The sequence below is a fragment of the Camponotus vicinus genome, unplaced genomic scaffold (genome assembly GCF_025532165.1).
Source record: "Camponotus vicinus isolate PSW18456_S1 unplaced genomic scaffold, iyCamVici1.0 SCAF_4, whole genome shotgun sequence".
NCBI classification, from domain to species: Eukaryota; Metazoa; Arthropoda; class Insecta; order Hymenoptera; family Formicidae; genus Camponotus; species Camponotus vicinus.
The window spans coordinates 11,325,289-11,345,160 of NW_028141976.1; the positions used below are offsets into that span (position 1 = coordinate 11,325,289).

Below are 19,872 nucleotides of genomic sequence, written 5' to 3' on the forward strand. Positions count from 1 at the left end.
AAGACGACGATAAATACCGAATAGCGCGTGCGACGGGAGGAGGGGAGGGGAAGGGAGGGAAGGTTTACGTATTCGCGTCCGGAGATCCTTCCGCATTGCGGCGTCCGTTGACACGATGGTTACGCCGTTGCAAGCGCCGCCGCTCTCCTGCGTCGCGCACGTAAACACACACGCGCGCACCGTATTTACAATCGAGCGCGTATATCGCGAATTATATCGGCCGCCGCCGCCGCCATTCGAGGGCGCGCGCGCACGCTCCGCGCCTGCGTACATGTTGTTTACAACTGCGGAGCTCGCCGTACACATGACCTTTACAAAATAGACACGATCGTCCGTTCGGCTGGCTAGGCGTGAACTCGCGCGCGGCTAGCAAAAACGAGCGAGTGAGAAAGATAGTAAGAGAGAGAGAAAGAGATAGGGAGAAGTGTCGCGCGAGTGTCCTGTATCGTGGCGAGACATCACCTTTTTGCTGGAATACCGTCCGCCACGTTCTCGGCGCGTGGGGACGTAAAATTCACGCGAGTGTCGAATTGCGTCGCGATCGCGACGGAGCGACGACGACGACGTTGACGTCGACGACGCTCGCGCTGGAAGGAACGAGACGACGTAGCGCGGTACGCGATAGATTCCTGGTAAGTACGGCAACGATAAATCGTCCGCGCCCGCGGGACAGCACGGGACCGAGGAAGGGAGGAAGGAAGGAAGGAAGAAGGTCCGCGTTTCCACGCTCGACGCCTGCCCGGATGTGGCCCGCGCGTTTCCCCGGCAGTAGCCAGACGACGACCGAGAGCCCAGCAGCTCGACGATAAGGAGGGCATCGCGGTGCGTCCGAGTGTGTTTTCCTTCCTCGACGGAAGGCAGAAGCGGAAGCGGCAGCTGCGGGAAGAGCCAGTCGCGGCAACGACGCAGCGGGGAGTGGGAGAGGGAAGGGAGTCGCCGCCGCGTTTCCCCCGCATCGACCTGGAATGTCGCCGCCGCGGTTGTTTTGACGTCGGGCTCCCGCCGCTATTGCGCATGAAAAAAAAGGAGACGCACGAGCGCAAAGAAGATAGAGAGAAGTAGAGAGAGAGAGACAGAGAAGCCGCGCTGTCCTTGGCAGTAGCCTATTTACCGAGAGGAGAAGGCGCGGACCGAATTTCGGCCAGGCTGTCGAGCGGATTTTTCCCCGCCGCGTCGTCCAACGCGTCCTCGTCGAAACGTCGCGACGGGACGCGCGCGCGCTCGCGACCAGAGAGAACACGCCTTGCCGTGAATCCCCTCCCCTCCCCTCCCTCCTCGTCTCCTTTCCCTTTCCCGCGGTTCCTCTTTTACCCCTTCCGGCCCCGTCCTGTGTCGTGAGCCGTGCACGCGCGCGCGCTGCCCCGCGTATCGCGCATCGCTCTTCGTCCGTCTGTCTAGTTCGCTGACCATCCATCCATCCAGCTAGCTATCCATCCATCCGCCTAACCATCCATCCATCCATCCATCGTCGCTCCGTCCGCGCGCACGGGCGCGCGTGTGTCTGTGTGTGTAAGCGCGCGCGCGCATACTCTTGTGTATACACGTCATCGTCGTGGACCACGCAGTAAATCGCGTTATTCGGCGTGATAAACAGGTGCGGGAAGAGAGGGCGGCTCGCTCGCGGCCGCGCCTCGTGGCAACGATTCCGGTCGTTCCCGACCCGACCCGCGAGGGGAGCGACGGAGGGGGAGGTGGGTGAATCGGGAGAACCCGCGAATCGTTCGCTAAACGGGGGCCACACGTCCCGTCGCGGAGCCTCGGACGATGGTGCGCGGACGGCTCTCTCGGAGCGCCGCGGCAGGCGAAATTAGACGAAACCGCGCGTGACAGGTGGATTCCGAGGCGTGCCGAGACATAGAAAGAGATAGAGAGAGAGAGAGAGAGAGAGAGTAACACGGCCTGAAGGAGGGAGTGCGAAGCGAGAGTGAGAGAGTGCCGTCGCGACATCTCGGAGTCATCGGGCGCGTTCGACGCTGATCGTGGGATCTCCCCTACTTGGTTTCCCGACATCGACGAGAAAAGAGAGAGAGAGAGAAGCGGGAAAGATCGAGCGTGTGTCGTGTTGTTCTCGTCGCCCTGTTCGCTCTCGCGTGGCAGCCGCCGTTATTATTGTTATCGTTCCTCCTAACCTACCTACAGGACGCGAGGTGGACGTCCGCGCGCGGCCGCAGGGAAGAAGAAGGAAGAGAGGAGAGGCGGCGAAACGACGCACGCCGAAGCACGCCCTCGGGAGCGAGCGTCGTTGAGTGCACATGCACCGACGGTGGTGCTGTTGCTTGTGCGCATCGTCGCTTATTTATCTCCCGAAACGTGCTCGTGCGCTAACATAAGCGCGACGGCGCCAAGGCCGCTCCCGTCGTCGGCCGACGAGAGCAAGAGCGTCTCTCCTGTCGACAGAGAAGAGAGAAACGTCAGTGGCTCGGCGCGTTGACACTTTGACAGCCGCTTTTGTTGTTATTGTTATGCTCGCGAAAGTGCGCGCATCGCGTTGTGATCGCGTTGTGACGTTGCTCGAGAGGTAGAGAAAAAGAGAGAGAGAGAGACAGACGTTTGGCGCGAACTTTCCTCCTCGTCGACATGAATCTCCGCGCCATTTCTACCTGAGCGCATGCACGAGGAGAAAGGACGTGGCAGCGGGAAGCTCGCGCGAGAACGAACGATGCCATGTGAATGATACGGATACGAGGGGCCCCGCGTCGCACTCGTAAAAGTTCCCTTCGTAACCGACGACGATCGACCATGTCCACGGCCAAGGGCTCGGCGTCGCTCTCGGGCGGGCCCGTGATCCTCTGCGGCCATCTGAAGAAGCTCAAGACGATGAAGAAGAAGTACTTTGTCCTGCGCGGCGAGGCGCCCGGCTACCTCGCCTGCCTCGAGTACTACGACACCAAGAAGAAGTTTGACAACAGGCAGCCGCCGAAGCGCAGTATCCTCCTGCACAGCTGCTTCAACATCAACAAGCGCGGCGACACCAAGCACAAGCACGTGATCGCCCTGTACACCAAGGACGAGTGCTTCTGCCTCATCCTCGACACCGAGAAGGAGCTGGACGAGTGGCTCGAGGCGATGCTGAGGCTGCAGAGCGGGGACGTGCCCGACGGGGAACAACCGCGGCCTACATTCGGTGAGCGTCTCGCGCCTTTTTCCCGGAATCGTCCCTTCTCGAATTCCCGCCCGAACGGAAAACGCACGCGGGACCCGCGTGCACGTTAGCTGTCAACGAAACGTCACGCGCGCCGTGCGCTCGACGCTTATCGATGGCCCAATAATGCGCGCGCGCCTTTTCCGGGAATTCTCTCTATCTAGAATCTAGAGGATACTTTGTTGGATCGCTTAAATATGCGCACGACATTAATATATATACATGATACGGATTTCTTACGTGTAAATGCGTCGTACGTGTATGCCTGGGGAAGAAAGAATACGAATCCGTCGTGTTTTCCGAGGACGGTAATCAATTTTTAGCGATGACGAGATAGAGATTATATTGCGCACTTACCTATATCGACCGGTGCAGAGACCTGTAGCGACAGAATCGCACACGTCAAGTCGCACACGTGCGCGTTTGTTTGTTTACGTTCAACAGAGTGAATCGACGACTTTGGAATTTGCTTTTCTCCCTTTTTTTGAATTTTATCTTTTACCATCTTTTCGATCGACATGCCCGAGAATACGAGTTTCTCTTTCAATTAGCGTCTTTGAGGACAATTCGCACGTTTTGTTTAGAATACACGTGTTGGCGCTGTAGACAATATTGTGTAAGCTTTCGTGAGAAATGTAAATTGGCATGAAAACACGTACGGAGTACGATAAAGAAACGCTTCATTGCTTTCTCCGTTTGTGACTTTCACATTTTCAACGAATTTTTCCAATCTTAGAACCAAAATAAAACTGGCAATTGTTTGTGTCTTGCGTTCTTAACAAAAACAAAGAGGAGGGCAACAATGATAAAATACAACGCAAAATGCATTTGTTTTATATTGCACTATTACTATTATGCGCCTTTAATTTTAGAAATTTATTATTTTGATCTATTATTTATTATTTTGATTATTAGTATAACTTTCTTGTTTACAAATATAAATTAAAATTATAATAAACTGAAATTATTTTATAGATATTTGCAATATTATTTATTAAACATACACACACACATGTAATTCAAATGTATTTAATAAATAATATTTTAGAAATAAAATATCTATATAAAATAATTCCAATTTGTACGACAAAAAAATTACATTAATAATCAAAACAATAATGAATTTATATTGTATACATAATATTGAAAGTTGACTTGCATTGCACAAACAGATATTTATGATATTGTAAGATTAAAATATTATATTATAAAGTTCATAAGGACGAATTTTGCATGGCAAAATCGTTATTCTCGTTAACAATAGAATAAAAAAAATCTCGAATTGCAATAGCACAAAATAATAAAAACAATATCTCTTTCACAAATATTAGTAATTTATTTCTATGAGTTTGATTCGGTTGTCCTGAAGCCTCTTATATGATGATAATTTGTAATAAGTGAAATTAAGAAGAGAGATAAATTTAAATTTTTATATACATATTACATACATATTTATTTATTAAAATAAAATAGTTGATAAGATATTATACATGTTATTTCCATAATGTGAGACTAGAACAAGATTAATTGCATTTCTTTATTATTTGCAGAACATATATGGCAAGTTACAATGCAAAAGAAGGGTCTAGGAGCACGGAAGAACATTCATGGACCCTACAGATTATGTCTCACCGATCAAACTTTAAGTTTAGTGAAGATTGGGGCACAAGAGGACTCTGACTCTGTCGAGATTTCTGTAAGTTAATAAAAAAGTGGTTACAGGAAAATATGTTACAATTATTATAAACTAGTACGCTTGTATGTATGACTATCATAATCTCATATTTTTACTTCTTTTTATATGAATTTATAACAAGTAGATCGTACATAAAATTTGATGAAATCTTATTAATTATGAACTGTATTATTATCAAAAGTGTTTGTTAATATTTTTGCTCTTGTAAATTGAAACTTGATGTTGGAACTAACGAAACTCCTGAATTAAAAATTAAAAATTTCTTTATTTTTGCAGCTAAATTACATTAGACGATGTGGTTTCGCGGATGATATCTTCTATATAGAAGTTGGTCGATCCGCTGTTACCGGGGACGGTGAATTCTGGATGGCAGTCGAAGATAACAATATCGCATTGAATATGAACAGTGTAATAACGACTGCGATGAAGACTTCCAAGACAAGATCTTGGAAGTTAAGATTATTAGAAAACAACAAGAATAAGGATAACAAGGACAAGGATAATAATAAGGATAAAGATAATAAAGACAAGGATAATAAGGATAAAGATAACGAGATGGAACCTCGTCAAAGAAGTTGCTCCGCCAATGAAGCCAGTAAACCTATATCCGTTCTCCAACAACGGCAGACGGGTCAGAAACTCGGTTATGGCTATTCGCCTCTGGGTAAGCTGTGATTTTTGTGTATCCATTTTTCTTGTATATATCGTTACCAATGTGATTTACATTGAGATGTGGGATATCGGTCATTACAAAATGTTTCTCGTATTACTATTTATTTCTATTTATTGTGATGTGACTTTTACGTATGTGAAACACATCAATCATTATATGTCCATCTATAAGTCAGACTTTATCAAAGAGATACTGGTTTTTGTTTAAATGGACAAGTTATTCAAGTTTGTATTTATAAACACTTTTTATGCGAATCTCTTTTTATCCAACTTGAAATGTTGATTTGATACACTGTTCTTTAACACATTGTTACTACCATAATTGTACATGCACATGTTAAATTGTATAAAGAACCAGGTGAATTTCGTCGTGTGTGCACAAAGAGTTCGGCTTTAGAGTAACACAAATGGGTTTACGGGGTTTACAGAGGAACAGAGGACACACAAGGAGCAAGTGGAACCGTTGCAAGAGCAGATCGCTACTTCTTATGCTCCTACACAGTGTAATCAATCTCGGAATACCTTCTCCACCAATACAGTCACGGGTCTGTTCTCTGTCATAGTAGCTATCCGCTTTCCTCCTTTCGCGTTCTATGGATTTTTAAATGGCAAAGAGGATATACAAGAGCAGTGTGTGTGTGAACATGTCGTTTATTTTTCTTCAACTATTTATTTCATTTCATGGAGTATAGAATGAAAGACTTAGTCATTGCATTTTTCACTTCATACAATTCTAATAATGAGACATTAGCTTTTGCATCTATATTATATATACAGTTGTATGTATATACATACATATAATTAATTGAAATTGTTGTAAGAGCACAATTGTGGCATACAGTTGTTGATAAAATAGTAAACGCAAGACATTATATAGCGTGTATTTTTATTTTATTTTATCTTGTATTTCATGAAAAAAAATTAATATCAAATGAAAGCTATTTTTTTAATAACGTTTACAAGTCTTTTCTGCAATTAATATTAAATATATTTAAAGAGAATAAATTTTTATCATGAGTTTATCATGTAAATAGATTTTTATATAAATTTTTTATGAATGCAATGATTAATTGTATTAAAAGAATAAGTCTGGGCCAATATACATGGTGATTATGCATCGTTTTCTAAGTGTCAGCTTCATGGTGTAAATAGCATGACTAATACAGTCAATAATTTATTTGAATTTGTAAATTATTTAGTGTGTCAGATATCATATAAATAATATATGTATTTATATAACAACTTGTTGCAAAATAATGACAAGAAAAGAAAAGATAGAAAACTTTATACGCTTTATTATCATTTTTTCGATGTTTTATTATTTCAATTCAACGTATTAAAGCGTATTGCGTATCTGAAAGGACGAAGTAGAATGTGTCATCGCGTAAAACACAAAAGATTCATGCGTTTAACAGCACGATTAACATATCCGTGCCATATCTGTCGAAAGATGTGGCACGAGATGCGCATAAGACAAAATAGACAGTTGCGATAGTGAGAGGTGTGTGGTTTGCAGCCGTTGCTGGTACCGGGGCTTGGACTACTGGGCACGCGACGACTAATGCCAACAGTGGCGGTACCGCTAGACGTCGTCATTCGGTAGCGAGTCATCCTCATTCCGTCAATAATTCCCAATCCGCTCATGTCACAACAGCAGCAACAACAAACGCGACCACTGTCACTACCACCACCATCACCGCAACCACCACTACCATCACCACTACCACCACCATCACCGCGATGACCACAACCGCGACAATATCCCATCAGAGAACCCTGTCGCTGCCCTTAGCTGCTGTTATTATCAATCAAACGCAACCATCTAAAAGATCCGTTTTACGGTGTATGTATTTCGTTCCGTCATATTTGTTTATAATCGAGCCGAATCTGTTTGAATTCCTCGATGTTTCTATAATATGCTTGTTATGCTCTTTCCGTTTTTTTCGATATTTTCCCCGCAATATTTTCAAGGTATATAAAATCCGATCGATCGATGTTAAATTTATTTAATATAAACTCGCAGTATTTACCATTGGACGGTTTTGCTGTACTGGCATGCTATTAAATGCACGATATATTTACGAAGCTTTGATTTTTAGTATTTTCTGTTTGTTCACCTTATCGGAATTTTAAAAAGAATGGATACATTTTGTGTGGATGCGCAACATTGTTGATGGACTTGGATAACAATCCCTATGGAAACTGATTACTACAATTTCTTCTGGTGTGCTTCACTTATTTATTTTCACATATAACAGTTTTACAAATGCAGGATATTTAACAAGATCGCCACATTGATCGATTGCTTCATTTTCGAGAGAATACATATTATGTTTAACAGCAAAGAATCTTTCGATATGTAATAATTTATACATACGAACATGTGAAAAACTAACCACCATTGCTATGCTGTGGGACTATGATGGAACTTGGCTTCTTCTTTTTTTTTTCTATTATACGCGCGCGTGAGCGAATTATCACTGGGAGATATTGACAGATACTTTTACAGGTGCGACTGAGCGCCATCGATGCGATAGTTTGCCATCGAGAGCTTGTACCAACAACGAGGGACAACCAATTGCCACGGTTACGGGATTGAATTTTCGAGGGACTCACGCCATTCCTCATGTGCCACGACCGCATTCCATGTGCGGACGTACATCGTACTCCCCGCCGATCGCCTCGATGCCCATCAGCCCAGGTTCCGACATGTGCTCGTCGGACTCAGCCGGATCGTCGCCCTCGATGGATGAGTGCGGTGAGAATATTATGGAGGAAGGCACTGTCTCTCGATACGAGCACTCGTTGACACCCGACGAGCCCGTGATCCTGGACAAGAAGGGCGACGACTACATCTACTGGTCGACGTCGCACCCGCATTTGAAATACTCGCCAAATTTTAAATCTCATTCGCCCTCTCAGGTGAGAGCATATTTGTGCCGCTTGTCAATCAAGTAAGCTATTTTTTTATTTTACACAATTGCTACTATGTAATAAAGTTTAATTTTCTCTTATGATGATGAAATAATTATGAGCGATGCACGAATACTATTTTTATCTATGCTCGGCTCGTATCAGTTGCAAATAAAAGAGCGATATTTGACTGAAATACACTCAGTTCCAAAAAGTCACTTGAAATTTGGAAAAAAATCACCAAATTTCAAATGACTATAACTTTGTAAATAATAAAGATAGAAAGGTCTATAAAAAATGAAAATAAAGCTTGAAATCTCTACTTTAAAACTAGGTTCTCCGAAATGTTGCGAGATAACATTTTTAAAAATGACGGATGACGAAACGAGAACATGCAAAATTGAAAAATAATTGTTTGAGTTTGTCATGACACGTGGCGAGAATCAAATGTCGCAGGTCAATGGGCAATGAAAAAAGCGGCTTTTTACTCCAAATGCGTATAACTCGGCGAAAAATCATCGTATCGAGATAAACAAAAAAGCATTTTAAAGAGGAATCTCTGTACTATCATATGCTTTTGACCCCATTGACCTGCGACATTTGATTCTCGCCATGTGTCATGGCAAACTCAAACAATTATTTTTCAATTTTGCATGATCTCGTTTTGTCATCCGTCGTTTTTAAAAAATTGTCGCACACAATTGCGATATAAAATTTCAAAAAGTAGACATCCGGACCTTTAAAATGCTTTTTTAAAAATCTTGCTAGCTGTATTATTAGAGCTTCAAATGCGTATAACTCGGTGAAAAATCATCGTATCGAGATGAATAAAAAAGCATTTTAAAGAGGAATCTCTGTACTATCATATGCTTTTGACCCCATTGACCTGCGACATTTGATTCTCGCCACGTGTCATGGCAAACTTAAACAATTATTTTTCAATTTTGCATGTTCTCGTTTCGTCATCCGTCATTTTTAAAAATGTTATCTCGCAACATTTCGGAGAACCTAGTTTTAAAGTAAAGATTTCAAGCTTTATTTTCATTTTTTATAGACCTTTCTATCTTCATGATTTACAGTTATCGTCATTTGATTTGGTGATTTTTTTCCAAATTTCAAGTATACCGCTTTTTTTGGAACTGAGTGTAGTTTTTATCTTTGTATTCTAACTTGTCATCTTATTTATAGAGTTCCTATCAGAGTGAAATGTACAGTCCTTGTGGTTCGAGTGGTGCGTACATGCCCATGAGTCCAGCGACGACGATCCATTCGCATTCCCGTGGATCATCTCTCGTGGAAGAAAGCAACGTGGAAGGTTACGTGCCGATGGCGCCAGTCGGCGACGATGGTTACGTAGACATGGATCCTGTAAATAGTCATAACGGACACTTCCCGGATGATATGTCGCAAAACGATGGCAGTAGCTGTTCCATTACATCTGGTACGCCTAGCACAGATCTGCGATTTTCCGAATATCATTTGGATAAGGTGACCAGCTTTCTACCACCTGGGGAAGATCTGCAAGCCAGACCGACCAGAGCTTATTCTGTCGGGTCTAGACCGGAACAGGCGAATAGGCATCGTAAAAATAGGTATACGTACGAGCTTCACACATTTAAGATTTATATAACCAAGTATATTGATTTAAGGTATTTCATCTGTGCATAATATACATTATTGGCGCACTGGATGAGATATCAAGAAAATTTTGGAAAATTCATACATGATTTCTGAGAATATATAGTATACATTTTTATTTTTATTATATATATCGAAATACATAATGGTTTGAGAAAATATATCGAGAGTATTTATTAAAAAATAGACAAATTTCTTTTCAACAAACTCAAATTTAAAAAACAAGCTTCAAATATTATCTAGGTCTACCGGAAGTATCGAGGCGAAATATAACGCGTTATGTTATTTTTTATATACAGATTGGATATCACTCCGCAAGACGCCAATAGAGTGCGAGCATTTTCTGTAGGCAGTCGTTCCAAGAGGCCTGAGATTGGAAGACTGGCCAATATAATGAACGCGCCGTTACCAACTGGTTCGGATAGCTCAAACTCAAAGTCGAGTTCCGCGCCATTGTTATCAAGCTCTTGGGGACACAATTCAGGCTGTTCCGGAGCGTCCGATCGAATGGAGGATCTCATGGAATTGGATTTCACGAAATCCAGTGCTCTAACCGCTGTCTCCTCGCCGCCGTCATCTTGTTCTCAACCTCAGTCGCAGCCGCAATCGTACTCTACTGCCACTGACACTAGTTCCTATGTCGACATGTCGCCCGGACAAGCTCCCGTATCGACCACTGCCCCATACGTCGATATGAGTGGCAATAAGGTACAGTCGATATATAGTCGATATTTTCGTTTTGCCGATAAAATTATATAGCTGTATTAAAATGACACAAAGATATCTTTTTCTTACAGATCAATCGCAATAACAATAATAATACAATCACTGCCAACCACAATCATAGCCACATGCATATATCATCGTTAGCTTTTGCTCATAAACCTATAATTACGACTTTAAAGCCAGTGGAGGAAGCGGAGGGACCTTATATGAAAATGGACGGTACGACGGAAGATTGGACGCATCCGAACGCGAGTCCGAAGCAAGTGTCATCGCCTATACAAGAGGATACTTATCATACAAATGGACCACCGGGTAAGTTCGCGCTATAAATTAGATTTCTCCATTACAAAAGAATTGTTATTTATCGTATCAGAATAAAAAAAGAAAATAATTGTAAAAATTACGATGAATGTTTAGGTAGCACAAGAACAGCACCGGTAGATCTTCCGCAACCGAGGCGTCCTTCGGAGGGATACGTTGAGATGTCGTTTAAAACTCGACCGACTCTAGACCAGGACTACATGAATATGAACATGGGTGCAAACAATCGGAATAATCGTAAATCACGGACGAGCAATCGTAAAGAGAAATCGCGATCACAACCAATCGCAATTCAGGCGGGTAGTAAGCCATCAAAAACCCCTAGCTTTTTACCCTTGAATGGAAGCCCAACGTCCGAGAGTCTGGCAAGCACACCAGCTTCACCGCCGCGAGCAACGCCGACAGGTTCATCGGCTACGATTTTTCCCTTTTCTCTGAACAGTCCTCAATCACCCGTAAAGCCTTTTGTAAAAAAAAGCGACGAATTCTCCACGGCGGACGTTTCTAAACAAAATAAGAACAATGACTACGCGGTGTTGGAACCCGCAAAAATGATAAATTCTTCGATGTCGCTTTCCGCGTCGAACTCTACCTCATTGACGGAGACATTGAAGTCAAGTGCGAATAATGAGAAACCGCCTAGTTCTATAGGAAAAAATGCTGTACGGGTTGCAGCAAAACCTATGTCGGAATATGGTATGCTCGGTAACATCATAACGAAAAAGCTTTCGGATCTGACGGTGTCGAAACCGCGTCTCGTCACGGCCTCGCCAAACACCAGCCCCACTCTGACGGGTTTCAAGCCGTCGACTGTGCAACAGCCGAAACCATCTTCGCCCAAGTTCATCGATGAGACTCCTACGCCTACGCCCACATCTACGCCCACGCCTACGCCGAGTCCATTAGACAGTGAGGGGTACGAGAAGCTTCAACCAGGCGCGACGATTCTGCATTACGCTCATCTAGATCTACCGGAGATTGGTAATCCGTCACCTATATCGCCGGCGTCCACACAAGAGAACTTCACCTATGCCGAGATCGATTTTGCAAAACTGAAGCAAAGTTAAGATGCGGTTATCCTTTCACGCATATTTTACGTGTATCGCACAAATCGCGACAGGGTGACTTGGCTGACGCCTCTTGTGTTCCCCATGATAGCAACGAGTAGGCAGGGTATAATCGATTTTGACATTAGCTCGGCTGGTCTAATGAACAAGTCGCCGGGGAACCGTATAGAAACTGTATATATAATTCATTTTTTTTCTCCAGAGCTTAATGCGACATTACACTGCTCGCCGATCTTTTTTAGCGTACGGAGATTGGCAGCCTATTTTAAATCGTTTGAAAAAAAAAATAAGCATCGTTGGTACCTATAGTTCTGGTTGTACTGCATTAATATCGTATTTTATCAGAGTAATGTGAAATTTTTTAGTATAGGCGAGAAAATATATACTTTTATCGCTGATTCCGAAGAGAAAGAGAAAGAGAGAGAGAGAGAGAGAGAAAGAATTTTCAAAAAATCTATTTATATATATATTATTTCTGATTATTTCTGTCCTTCTCTATTAAAATGTCGGTAAAACTAAGCAGAAGAGAAAGAAATTGTGAAAGCATTATCTTTTATTTTTAAATAATATATAATTGGTATTTTCTTTGTCAGAAAAAAAATTCCTCGATATTAGATATATTATTTTAATTAAGCAAGAATCGTGAGTTTGTGTAAAAATGTATAAACTTTTTAAATTTTAATTTTGTTGCTAGATTCGCATGTTATGTCTCTATCAAAATTTATTCTGTTTTGTATTATATATTTCAGATGCTGACAAGCCAAATACGTATAGGAGTCAGTTCCTTTTGCGATATATAATATATATAAATATATATAAAGTTTAACTAATATTTATAATAATTTTTGCTAATATTATGTGACGAAATTTATATTTATTGTTTTGAGATTCTCTTAAATATAATATAAATTCTATCACTTTTCAATATGTTTACAAATTTTAACAATATATGTTTTATTTATATATTGTAAATTCTATCAAATTCTCGATTTTTTTTAAAGCTATGCATTGTAGTTCGTACAGCATTTGCGCTTATTTGTATTCTAACATTCTGTATTGATTACAGACTGTTGAATATCGAATTCGTGAATTGTTTTTAATTTAAAAAGTACTCGTAATACGTATGTGAAAACTCTCCCTTCCGTTTGCGCCTTCTGTGTGTGGTATAAGAAAAATATCACTTTCTATTTTAAACGTTTTATCTTTATCCAGAATCTTTGAAAATTCAATGAGATCTAAATGACGGAATCTGCAAAGTTTCTAGACGTAAGAAAAATCGTGAAAATATATCGTGGATTTGCAATTTTTATAAAATTCGAAAATTGTTCTAAGCCTCTATGTTATTGCGCAGGTATATGCATAACTGGCGGGACTGGTTGGCCTTCTTTACGAAGAATGAGAAATTCACACAACGCCAACCTCCCTTCACCCCTTGCTTTTAGACGTTGCGATTAACCCGTCGATATCAGCGCTAGTTGAAGACGTTTCAATGAAACTGAGTTATCGTAAGCTTTAGAAAAATAAATCGCATAGAATACGGTGGTGTGTAACAGTACACTACCAGAAACATAAGTACACACATATACACACACTGAAAGAGAAACGTGCGACGGAGTTGTCTTATGTAACAATACTGCGAATTGGATGAGATTCCATACAGCGAGAGAGAAAGAAAGAAATCGATCGACAAAGTGTCTCACCTCGTTGTTCGTTTCTTCTATGCCGAATTTAACTCGACTTTACTCGCGAAGAAATGTTTGATCGACATCTCATAGAATTCGTATTGCAGACAAAAATAGATGTTCCGTACACAATGCAGTATACATGTGTTATCACGCTTTTCATATAAATTATGAAGGGTCGAAGCGGCCTTCTCGAAAGAGGGCCGATTCGGCTGCGTACACACACACATATATACATACAGTCGCGCGTATACATATATGCATATTCGTTCTGCAGGATATTCTGTGAAAGACGGTACAACCGAGCGGTGTGCCGGAACGGTACAAAGAAAGAGAATCTAGTAAGAAGAATGAGAAAAAGAAAGAGGAAACTGATATAAAGATGCCTATATATGACGAATCAACCTCTATCGATAGTACGGCTTATCTTGTTTGAGCTAATATACAATTCTTTGCATGTATCTTATTTAAACATATTGCGGTTGTATCGTAACGTACAGGGTGTCTTGTGTATATACTCGCATGTCCCGACAAATTTCGTTGCGATTGCATGCGTGGTGCGAGTCTGGTGGTCTTTTTATGCGTGCATGTGAAGGTGTGCGTGTCGGACACGCGTGTATATATACATATATGTACACACACATACATATATATGTTATAAATATTAAGTATAATAATATTAATAATTAATAAACTCGCAATATACACTGTCGTTTCATTTCCTGATGCCTTATGGAAATATCTTGTAAGATTCGATTATTATTTTCGAAGGAATCTATGCGGATTGTCAATTTTTCATAACTTTAATTTTAAATTATTTTTATAAGCATAAGTAATTATAATTAATTTTAATGAAACATCAAGAAAGAAGAGGCTTGAAGAGCAAATTGCAGTTGAATGTATATTCGCAATTATAATTATTACCCTATACAAAGAGTTAATAAATTTATTGATTAATTAATTTTTTAATTTCTCGGTTTATAAGAATTTTTTTACAGGGATTATTTCTTTTATAAAGTATATGTAAATAATATTGCAGTTTATTGTAGAACCTTATAAATGTTTTTAATGAAAAATTTTTTATTTATACACTTCACTTTTGTAGAAGTATATAACGAGTAGATTAATTTAGAATAGCTTGTGTTCAAATGTGATAGATATTTATTTTTAAATATTTGTGAATGTCAAGATTTTATATAAAAAATATTTTTGACGATAAAACAGTGACTAGATAAGGTAATTACAACATTCGTTCAGTTATCTTTGGTGCAACCGAAACAGTCGATAATATCGTCATTCTACAATTATCTTCAAACACATTGATTTTTTCGTTACATACTTCAAGAGTTTCAGGCCGGTATTCATAGTCCGGTCTTATATTTAAGATCGTCTTTAGTTCATCTTCAGATAATCCATAGCCAATAAAATGATACATACAATATCTAAAGATGAACTTAAGACGATCTTAAATATAAGAACGGACTATGAATACCGGCCTCAGTCTTGTTTAGTACCACTATCTACACCACGGTCTTACATACAGGTCTGGAAACTCCGGTGGTGGGGGAGGTCTCACTGTGTGTCCCACGGTCTTACATATAGGTCTGGAAACTCCGGTGGTGGGGGAGGTCTCACTTAGTGTGTCCGTTTTTCGGGAGTTCACAGTTTGCCTGCTAGGTTCGCTGCGATCTAGAAGTCGCATTTATGCCTGTTTCTGCCAACGTCGTTTAACTTAATCTTAGCTTAACTCATTCTTTGTCTCTTTCTAAAAGAACAGTTAGAAGGAGACAAAGAGTGAGTTAAGCTAAGATTAAAGTTAAACGACGTTGGTAGAAACAGGCATTAGACGTATGTTAGAGAGAGAACGACTACTGCCGTCTATCTCTGTCTCTCTCGCTCGTATTGCGACTTCTAGTCGAAAAACGGACACACTAAGTGAGACCTCCCCCACCACTAAAAAAGGCCTGAGTTTCCAGACCTGTATGTAAGACCGTGATCTACACTCATTTTAGAGGTTACGTAGAATTATGTAGATGAAAACCAATTTTCGACACTACCGGTAAAATTTTTGTGAATCCATATTATAATCATATAATTGTGACTCCAGAATACATACGTTTCAAGTAGGATTGATTGTATATTTTATTAATTGCGCATAATCTTTTTTTATTCTAATATATATTATAAACATAAGTGATTTAGTTAACGAAAAGTCGATATGCTCTAGCTTGTTTATTATTAATCAATCAAGGTTGCCAGAATAAATAGCAAAATATTCGACGTAAAGTTATAAACATTCTTCATAAAGCGTTAAAGGGATTTGGCATAAAATAATATTTTGAAGCGACAAAAACAAATCTCTGCTGGCATACCGTGACCTTACCGTTTATTTATACACAGCTGCGTATGTAAGGTTGCCGTGTTTATCATTCGCGCGGCGATAGTGAGCTGGCAGTAGTAGCACGAATAGTTTCGTGTATGTCGCTTCTTGAAACGGCATCATTCTTCACAAACTATTAACGATTATCAGCCGTACGATTAACTACGATTGAAAATTCGCATTTGTCTCAAGGTGGCAGTTATTTATCGAAACAAATATTTCAGTCATTCGAAGTAGAAATCGAGGTAAAAAATAAGAATTATAAATAGTCAAAGTAAATTACCGATACACTTGCAAGTGATAACTATTTACTTAGCGATTCCTATATACATTTCTTGTCTTGTACTTTGAATATCGCATTACAGGTAATTATCGGTCGATTGATAATTAATTTTTCATGCATTAAACATTTCAAGACATTTATGTTATGTCATTATTTACAATCTGCGATATATTTCGTAATTTATTTTTTATAGTTAAAAAAGTGTCTTGTAGTATTTGACAAGCGAATTTTTTGTTTGTTTAATGCTCGGTTTCTTTTATAATATTAAATATATATCTACATCGTATGTTCTTTTCGGAAAAAGTGCGATATAGGTATAATCTTTTAATTATAAAATAAACTACAAATTGTATATTTTATTATCCTCAAAATTATGAAATATAACCTAACATAACCTCTCCCAATGGGTACATGGGTACTTGAAGTTGGCGCCGTTGGCGGGAGGATTCAGTACCCAGGAGATTTAACCTAAAGAGGGAAAGTTAAGTACTCAAAACACGGTAATTGTCACGAGTCGCAAGTGACTCATATAGCGCGAAATGGCATATTATTTTGCGTTCGCGAAATTCGGGAGTGCCGTTCAAAGTATCGCGCGTGTGAATCAACGAATTCTGAGGATCCTGACAACTAGAGAGGAGGAGGAGGAGAGGCATCGGGCGTCGGCAAAGCAATCCTGAGGTAATTTAATATATATTTATTATATTTAGTTGTGTGTGTATTAATCGCGTAATTTGGTTTTGTTTATTTAGGTGATTTAAAAGAATCGGAGAAAAATATATTTTATGTAATTATAAATATTTTATGTAAATGAAGGAGGTTAAGTTATATTTTATTAGCCGTATCTTTCAAAATTTATAAAATTATTTTGTTAAAGATCTGCTTATTATTTCGCGTACATAATATTTTAAAATATTTATTATTTATTATTTTGGACTACTATAATTTTAATTTTCTATTTGTGTACAGATAGAGTAGTATCACTGCCATCAACTCTGCTTTTGCGCATCGGTCGGTGAGTGAGAAACTTTTATTTTATATCGAGGTGACAGAGATTCGTAGATATTAGATGTAGATCGTAGATTATAGATAAATCTGTTGCCTCAAAATGGATGGGTTAAAATAGATTAGGCTGAATATTTCATTCTAAAAGCAGGAGAAGCATTTTATAGTACATTTTTTTTTTATTGAATTAGATTTCATTTAATTTGTTTTATGAGGAATGCGCTGAGAAGGATAATTAATTTTATGTATTTATGATTATTGTGTAACTGATTGTATAATAACTTATTATAATGTATAATATTATATTGTATAATAACTAATTATAACCAATTTCGTCCTAACTTGTTTATAACTCATCCATTTATGTTGATTGATTACTTAGCGTTGTCTCAATTAAGTATTAAAATGATGTGAGATCCAGTAGAGATATTTCACGAGGAAGAATTTTTTAATAAATGTAAATCATCTTTATCTATGAATTTATCATTATTGCGCGAATTATATGTTAAAATACTTTGTTTTGAAATATATGAAATATATATTCTTATATATCATAAAATAATATTGATATGACAACGTGTAGAAAAATGAGACACATTAATATCAATATATAATTTCATAAAAAATTATATTGTATAATAACTAATTATAATCAATTTCGTCCTAACTTGTTTATAACTCATCCATTTATGTTGATTGATCACTTAGCGTTGTCTCAATTAAAATGATGTGAGATCCAGTAGAGATATTTCACGAGGAAGAATTTTTTAATGAATATGTGTAGAAAAATGAGACACATTAATATCGATATATAATTTCATAAAAATATATGATGTAAGAACATATGATGTGAACATATATGATATATAAAAACATATGATATGAAAAACTTATAATTTAAATAGTAATTTTTGTGATTATGCAAGAAATTTATTATATATTAAATTTATTAATTTATCTCTTTCGGATCTTACTCATTATATATTCAATTTTCTATCATTATACATCGTCTTATGATATAAACATTTAAAAATAAAATATTCTTATATAGGCTTCTATACATAAATTGTTATATTAAAATAAAATATTACACATATTAGACGTCTAAATATATTAAATTAAAATTTAATTTTTATTTAATTAAGTAAAAATTTGTTTAAGAATATATTAAACACTTATTAAACTTTTATAATTCGTTCGATAATTCGACTAACTCGTAACATGTGAGAGTAAATATTTGCATTGTTCTTTAATAATTAGAACTGACTAGTGACGACAGGAAACGTAGGCCTGCTGTCCCTTTATTACGTGCTGCATTGGCGAAGGACCAGATGAATGCGTATTTACAAAGGTTGTTATGAGTCAGAATGTTTCAAATAACCTTCCTATAATGTTTCCTTTCTTTACTAAAGTATCGGTCTGTAGCGGACGATAAATATGTTAAAATTGGAGTAAAACACTATTTAATCAGAGATGACAAAAAAAAGATATTTTCGTGTCGCTTCTAAAATTGGCCATTGGCTATTGTTACAACTATGTAGTCATGTTTCAAATGAAACCTTTCAGAAACCTTTGCAATAAATTTATATTTATGAGTAATTTATGAGTTTATATTTTTGAGTAATTTAAAATTTATGAGAGAAATGTCGACAAGAATATTTGGAAAGCGATCAATAAAATAATAAATTCTTAAAAATGATTTCGAAATTAGATTCTAAAGTTTTTGATAAATAAATTTTTGTTTTTACGCGTCCATAAAAAAAAACAGCAATAGATCTTTGCTTTTTGAGCAATTCGAACTGTATTTATTAATTTCATTCGAAAAGCAAACTTTACACGATCGCTTATTTTCTGAAAATATAAATTGCAATATAAATTGAAATATAAATTGATATAATAGAAAAAATTATATTATTAATTTTTCTATATTTTAAATTGTAAAATTTTAATGAAAAGTTATATGCGAGTATTTTTTTATGCTGAATGTGAATTTGACCTTTCAAAATGCTTTGTCACGCCGCTATTATTTATTCACGAAAATTATCTAAATTTTCATATCAGACTTATTATTTCAATTTTGAAGAATTCCAAATTGTTTTAATAAAATATTCAATTTTAGGAATAAATCTTTACATACGTACTAAACTTTACTTGTGAAAAATTACGTGTTCTTTTTTCATAATATATCTTCAACGCCAAATTTTGTTAAAATTATAATATTATTTTAAAGAGATTGGAGATTCGAAAGAATTCAAAGAATTATGGGGGGATGATTATTTTTGTTGTGAGATTTGAGGAGTTATTGCTCCCTAAATAATATATGCGACAAGTAACATGATTTAAGATCGCT

The 19,872-nt window shown here is 38.4% G+C and overlaps 1 protein-coding gene and 1 long non-coding RNA gene across 6 annotated transcripts; both read left to right on the forward strand.

Moving 5' to 3' along the window:
* The first annotated feature begins 266 nt into the window (after nucleotides 1–266).
* Nucleotides 267–14,826, forward strand: Chico (insulin receptor substrate 1 chico). Of its 5 annotated transcripts, none has more exons than XM_083098194.1 (10): nucleotides 267–3,124; nucleotides 4,693–4,838; nucleotides 5,115–5,502; nucleotides 5,939–6,055; nucleotides 7,027–7,353; nucleotides 8,020–8,432; nucleotides 9,612–10,015; nucleotides 10,361–10,769; nucleotides 10,859–11,099; nucleotides 11,205–14,826. In XM_083098194.1, exons 1-10 carry the CDS (start codon nucleotides 2,671–2,673, stop codon nucleotides 12,173–12,175), a joined length of 3,870 nt encoding a protein of 1,289 aa, XP_082954320.1. In that variant the 5' UTR covers nucleotides 267–2,670; the 3' UTR covers nucleotides 12,176–14,826. The 5 variants fall into 5 exon arrangements, with proteins under 5 accessions (XP_082954320.1, XP_082954321.1, XP_082954324.1 ...); XM_083098198.1 differs by having other exon boundaries at nucleotides 270–632; XM_083098195.1 differs by lacking the exon at nucleotides 5,939–6,055.
* A 1,350-nt stretch (nucleotides 14,827–16,176) lies between these two features.
* LOC145969727 (uncharacterized) lies at nucleotides 16,177–19,091 on the forward strand. The gene is made up of 4 exons (XR_014438231.1): nucleotides 16,177–16,482; nucleotides 16,946–17,198; nucleotides 17,487–17,532; nucleotides 18,783–19,091. It is a non-coding gene; the product is annotated as an uncharacterized LOC145969727 (long non-coding RNA).
* The last annotated feature ends 781 nt before the right edge of the window (nucleotides 19,092–19,872 follow it).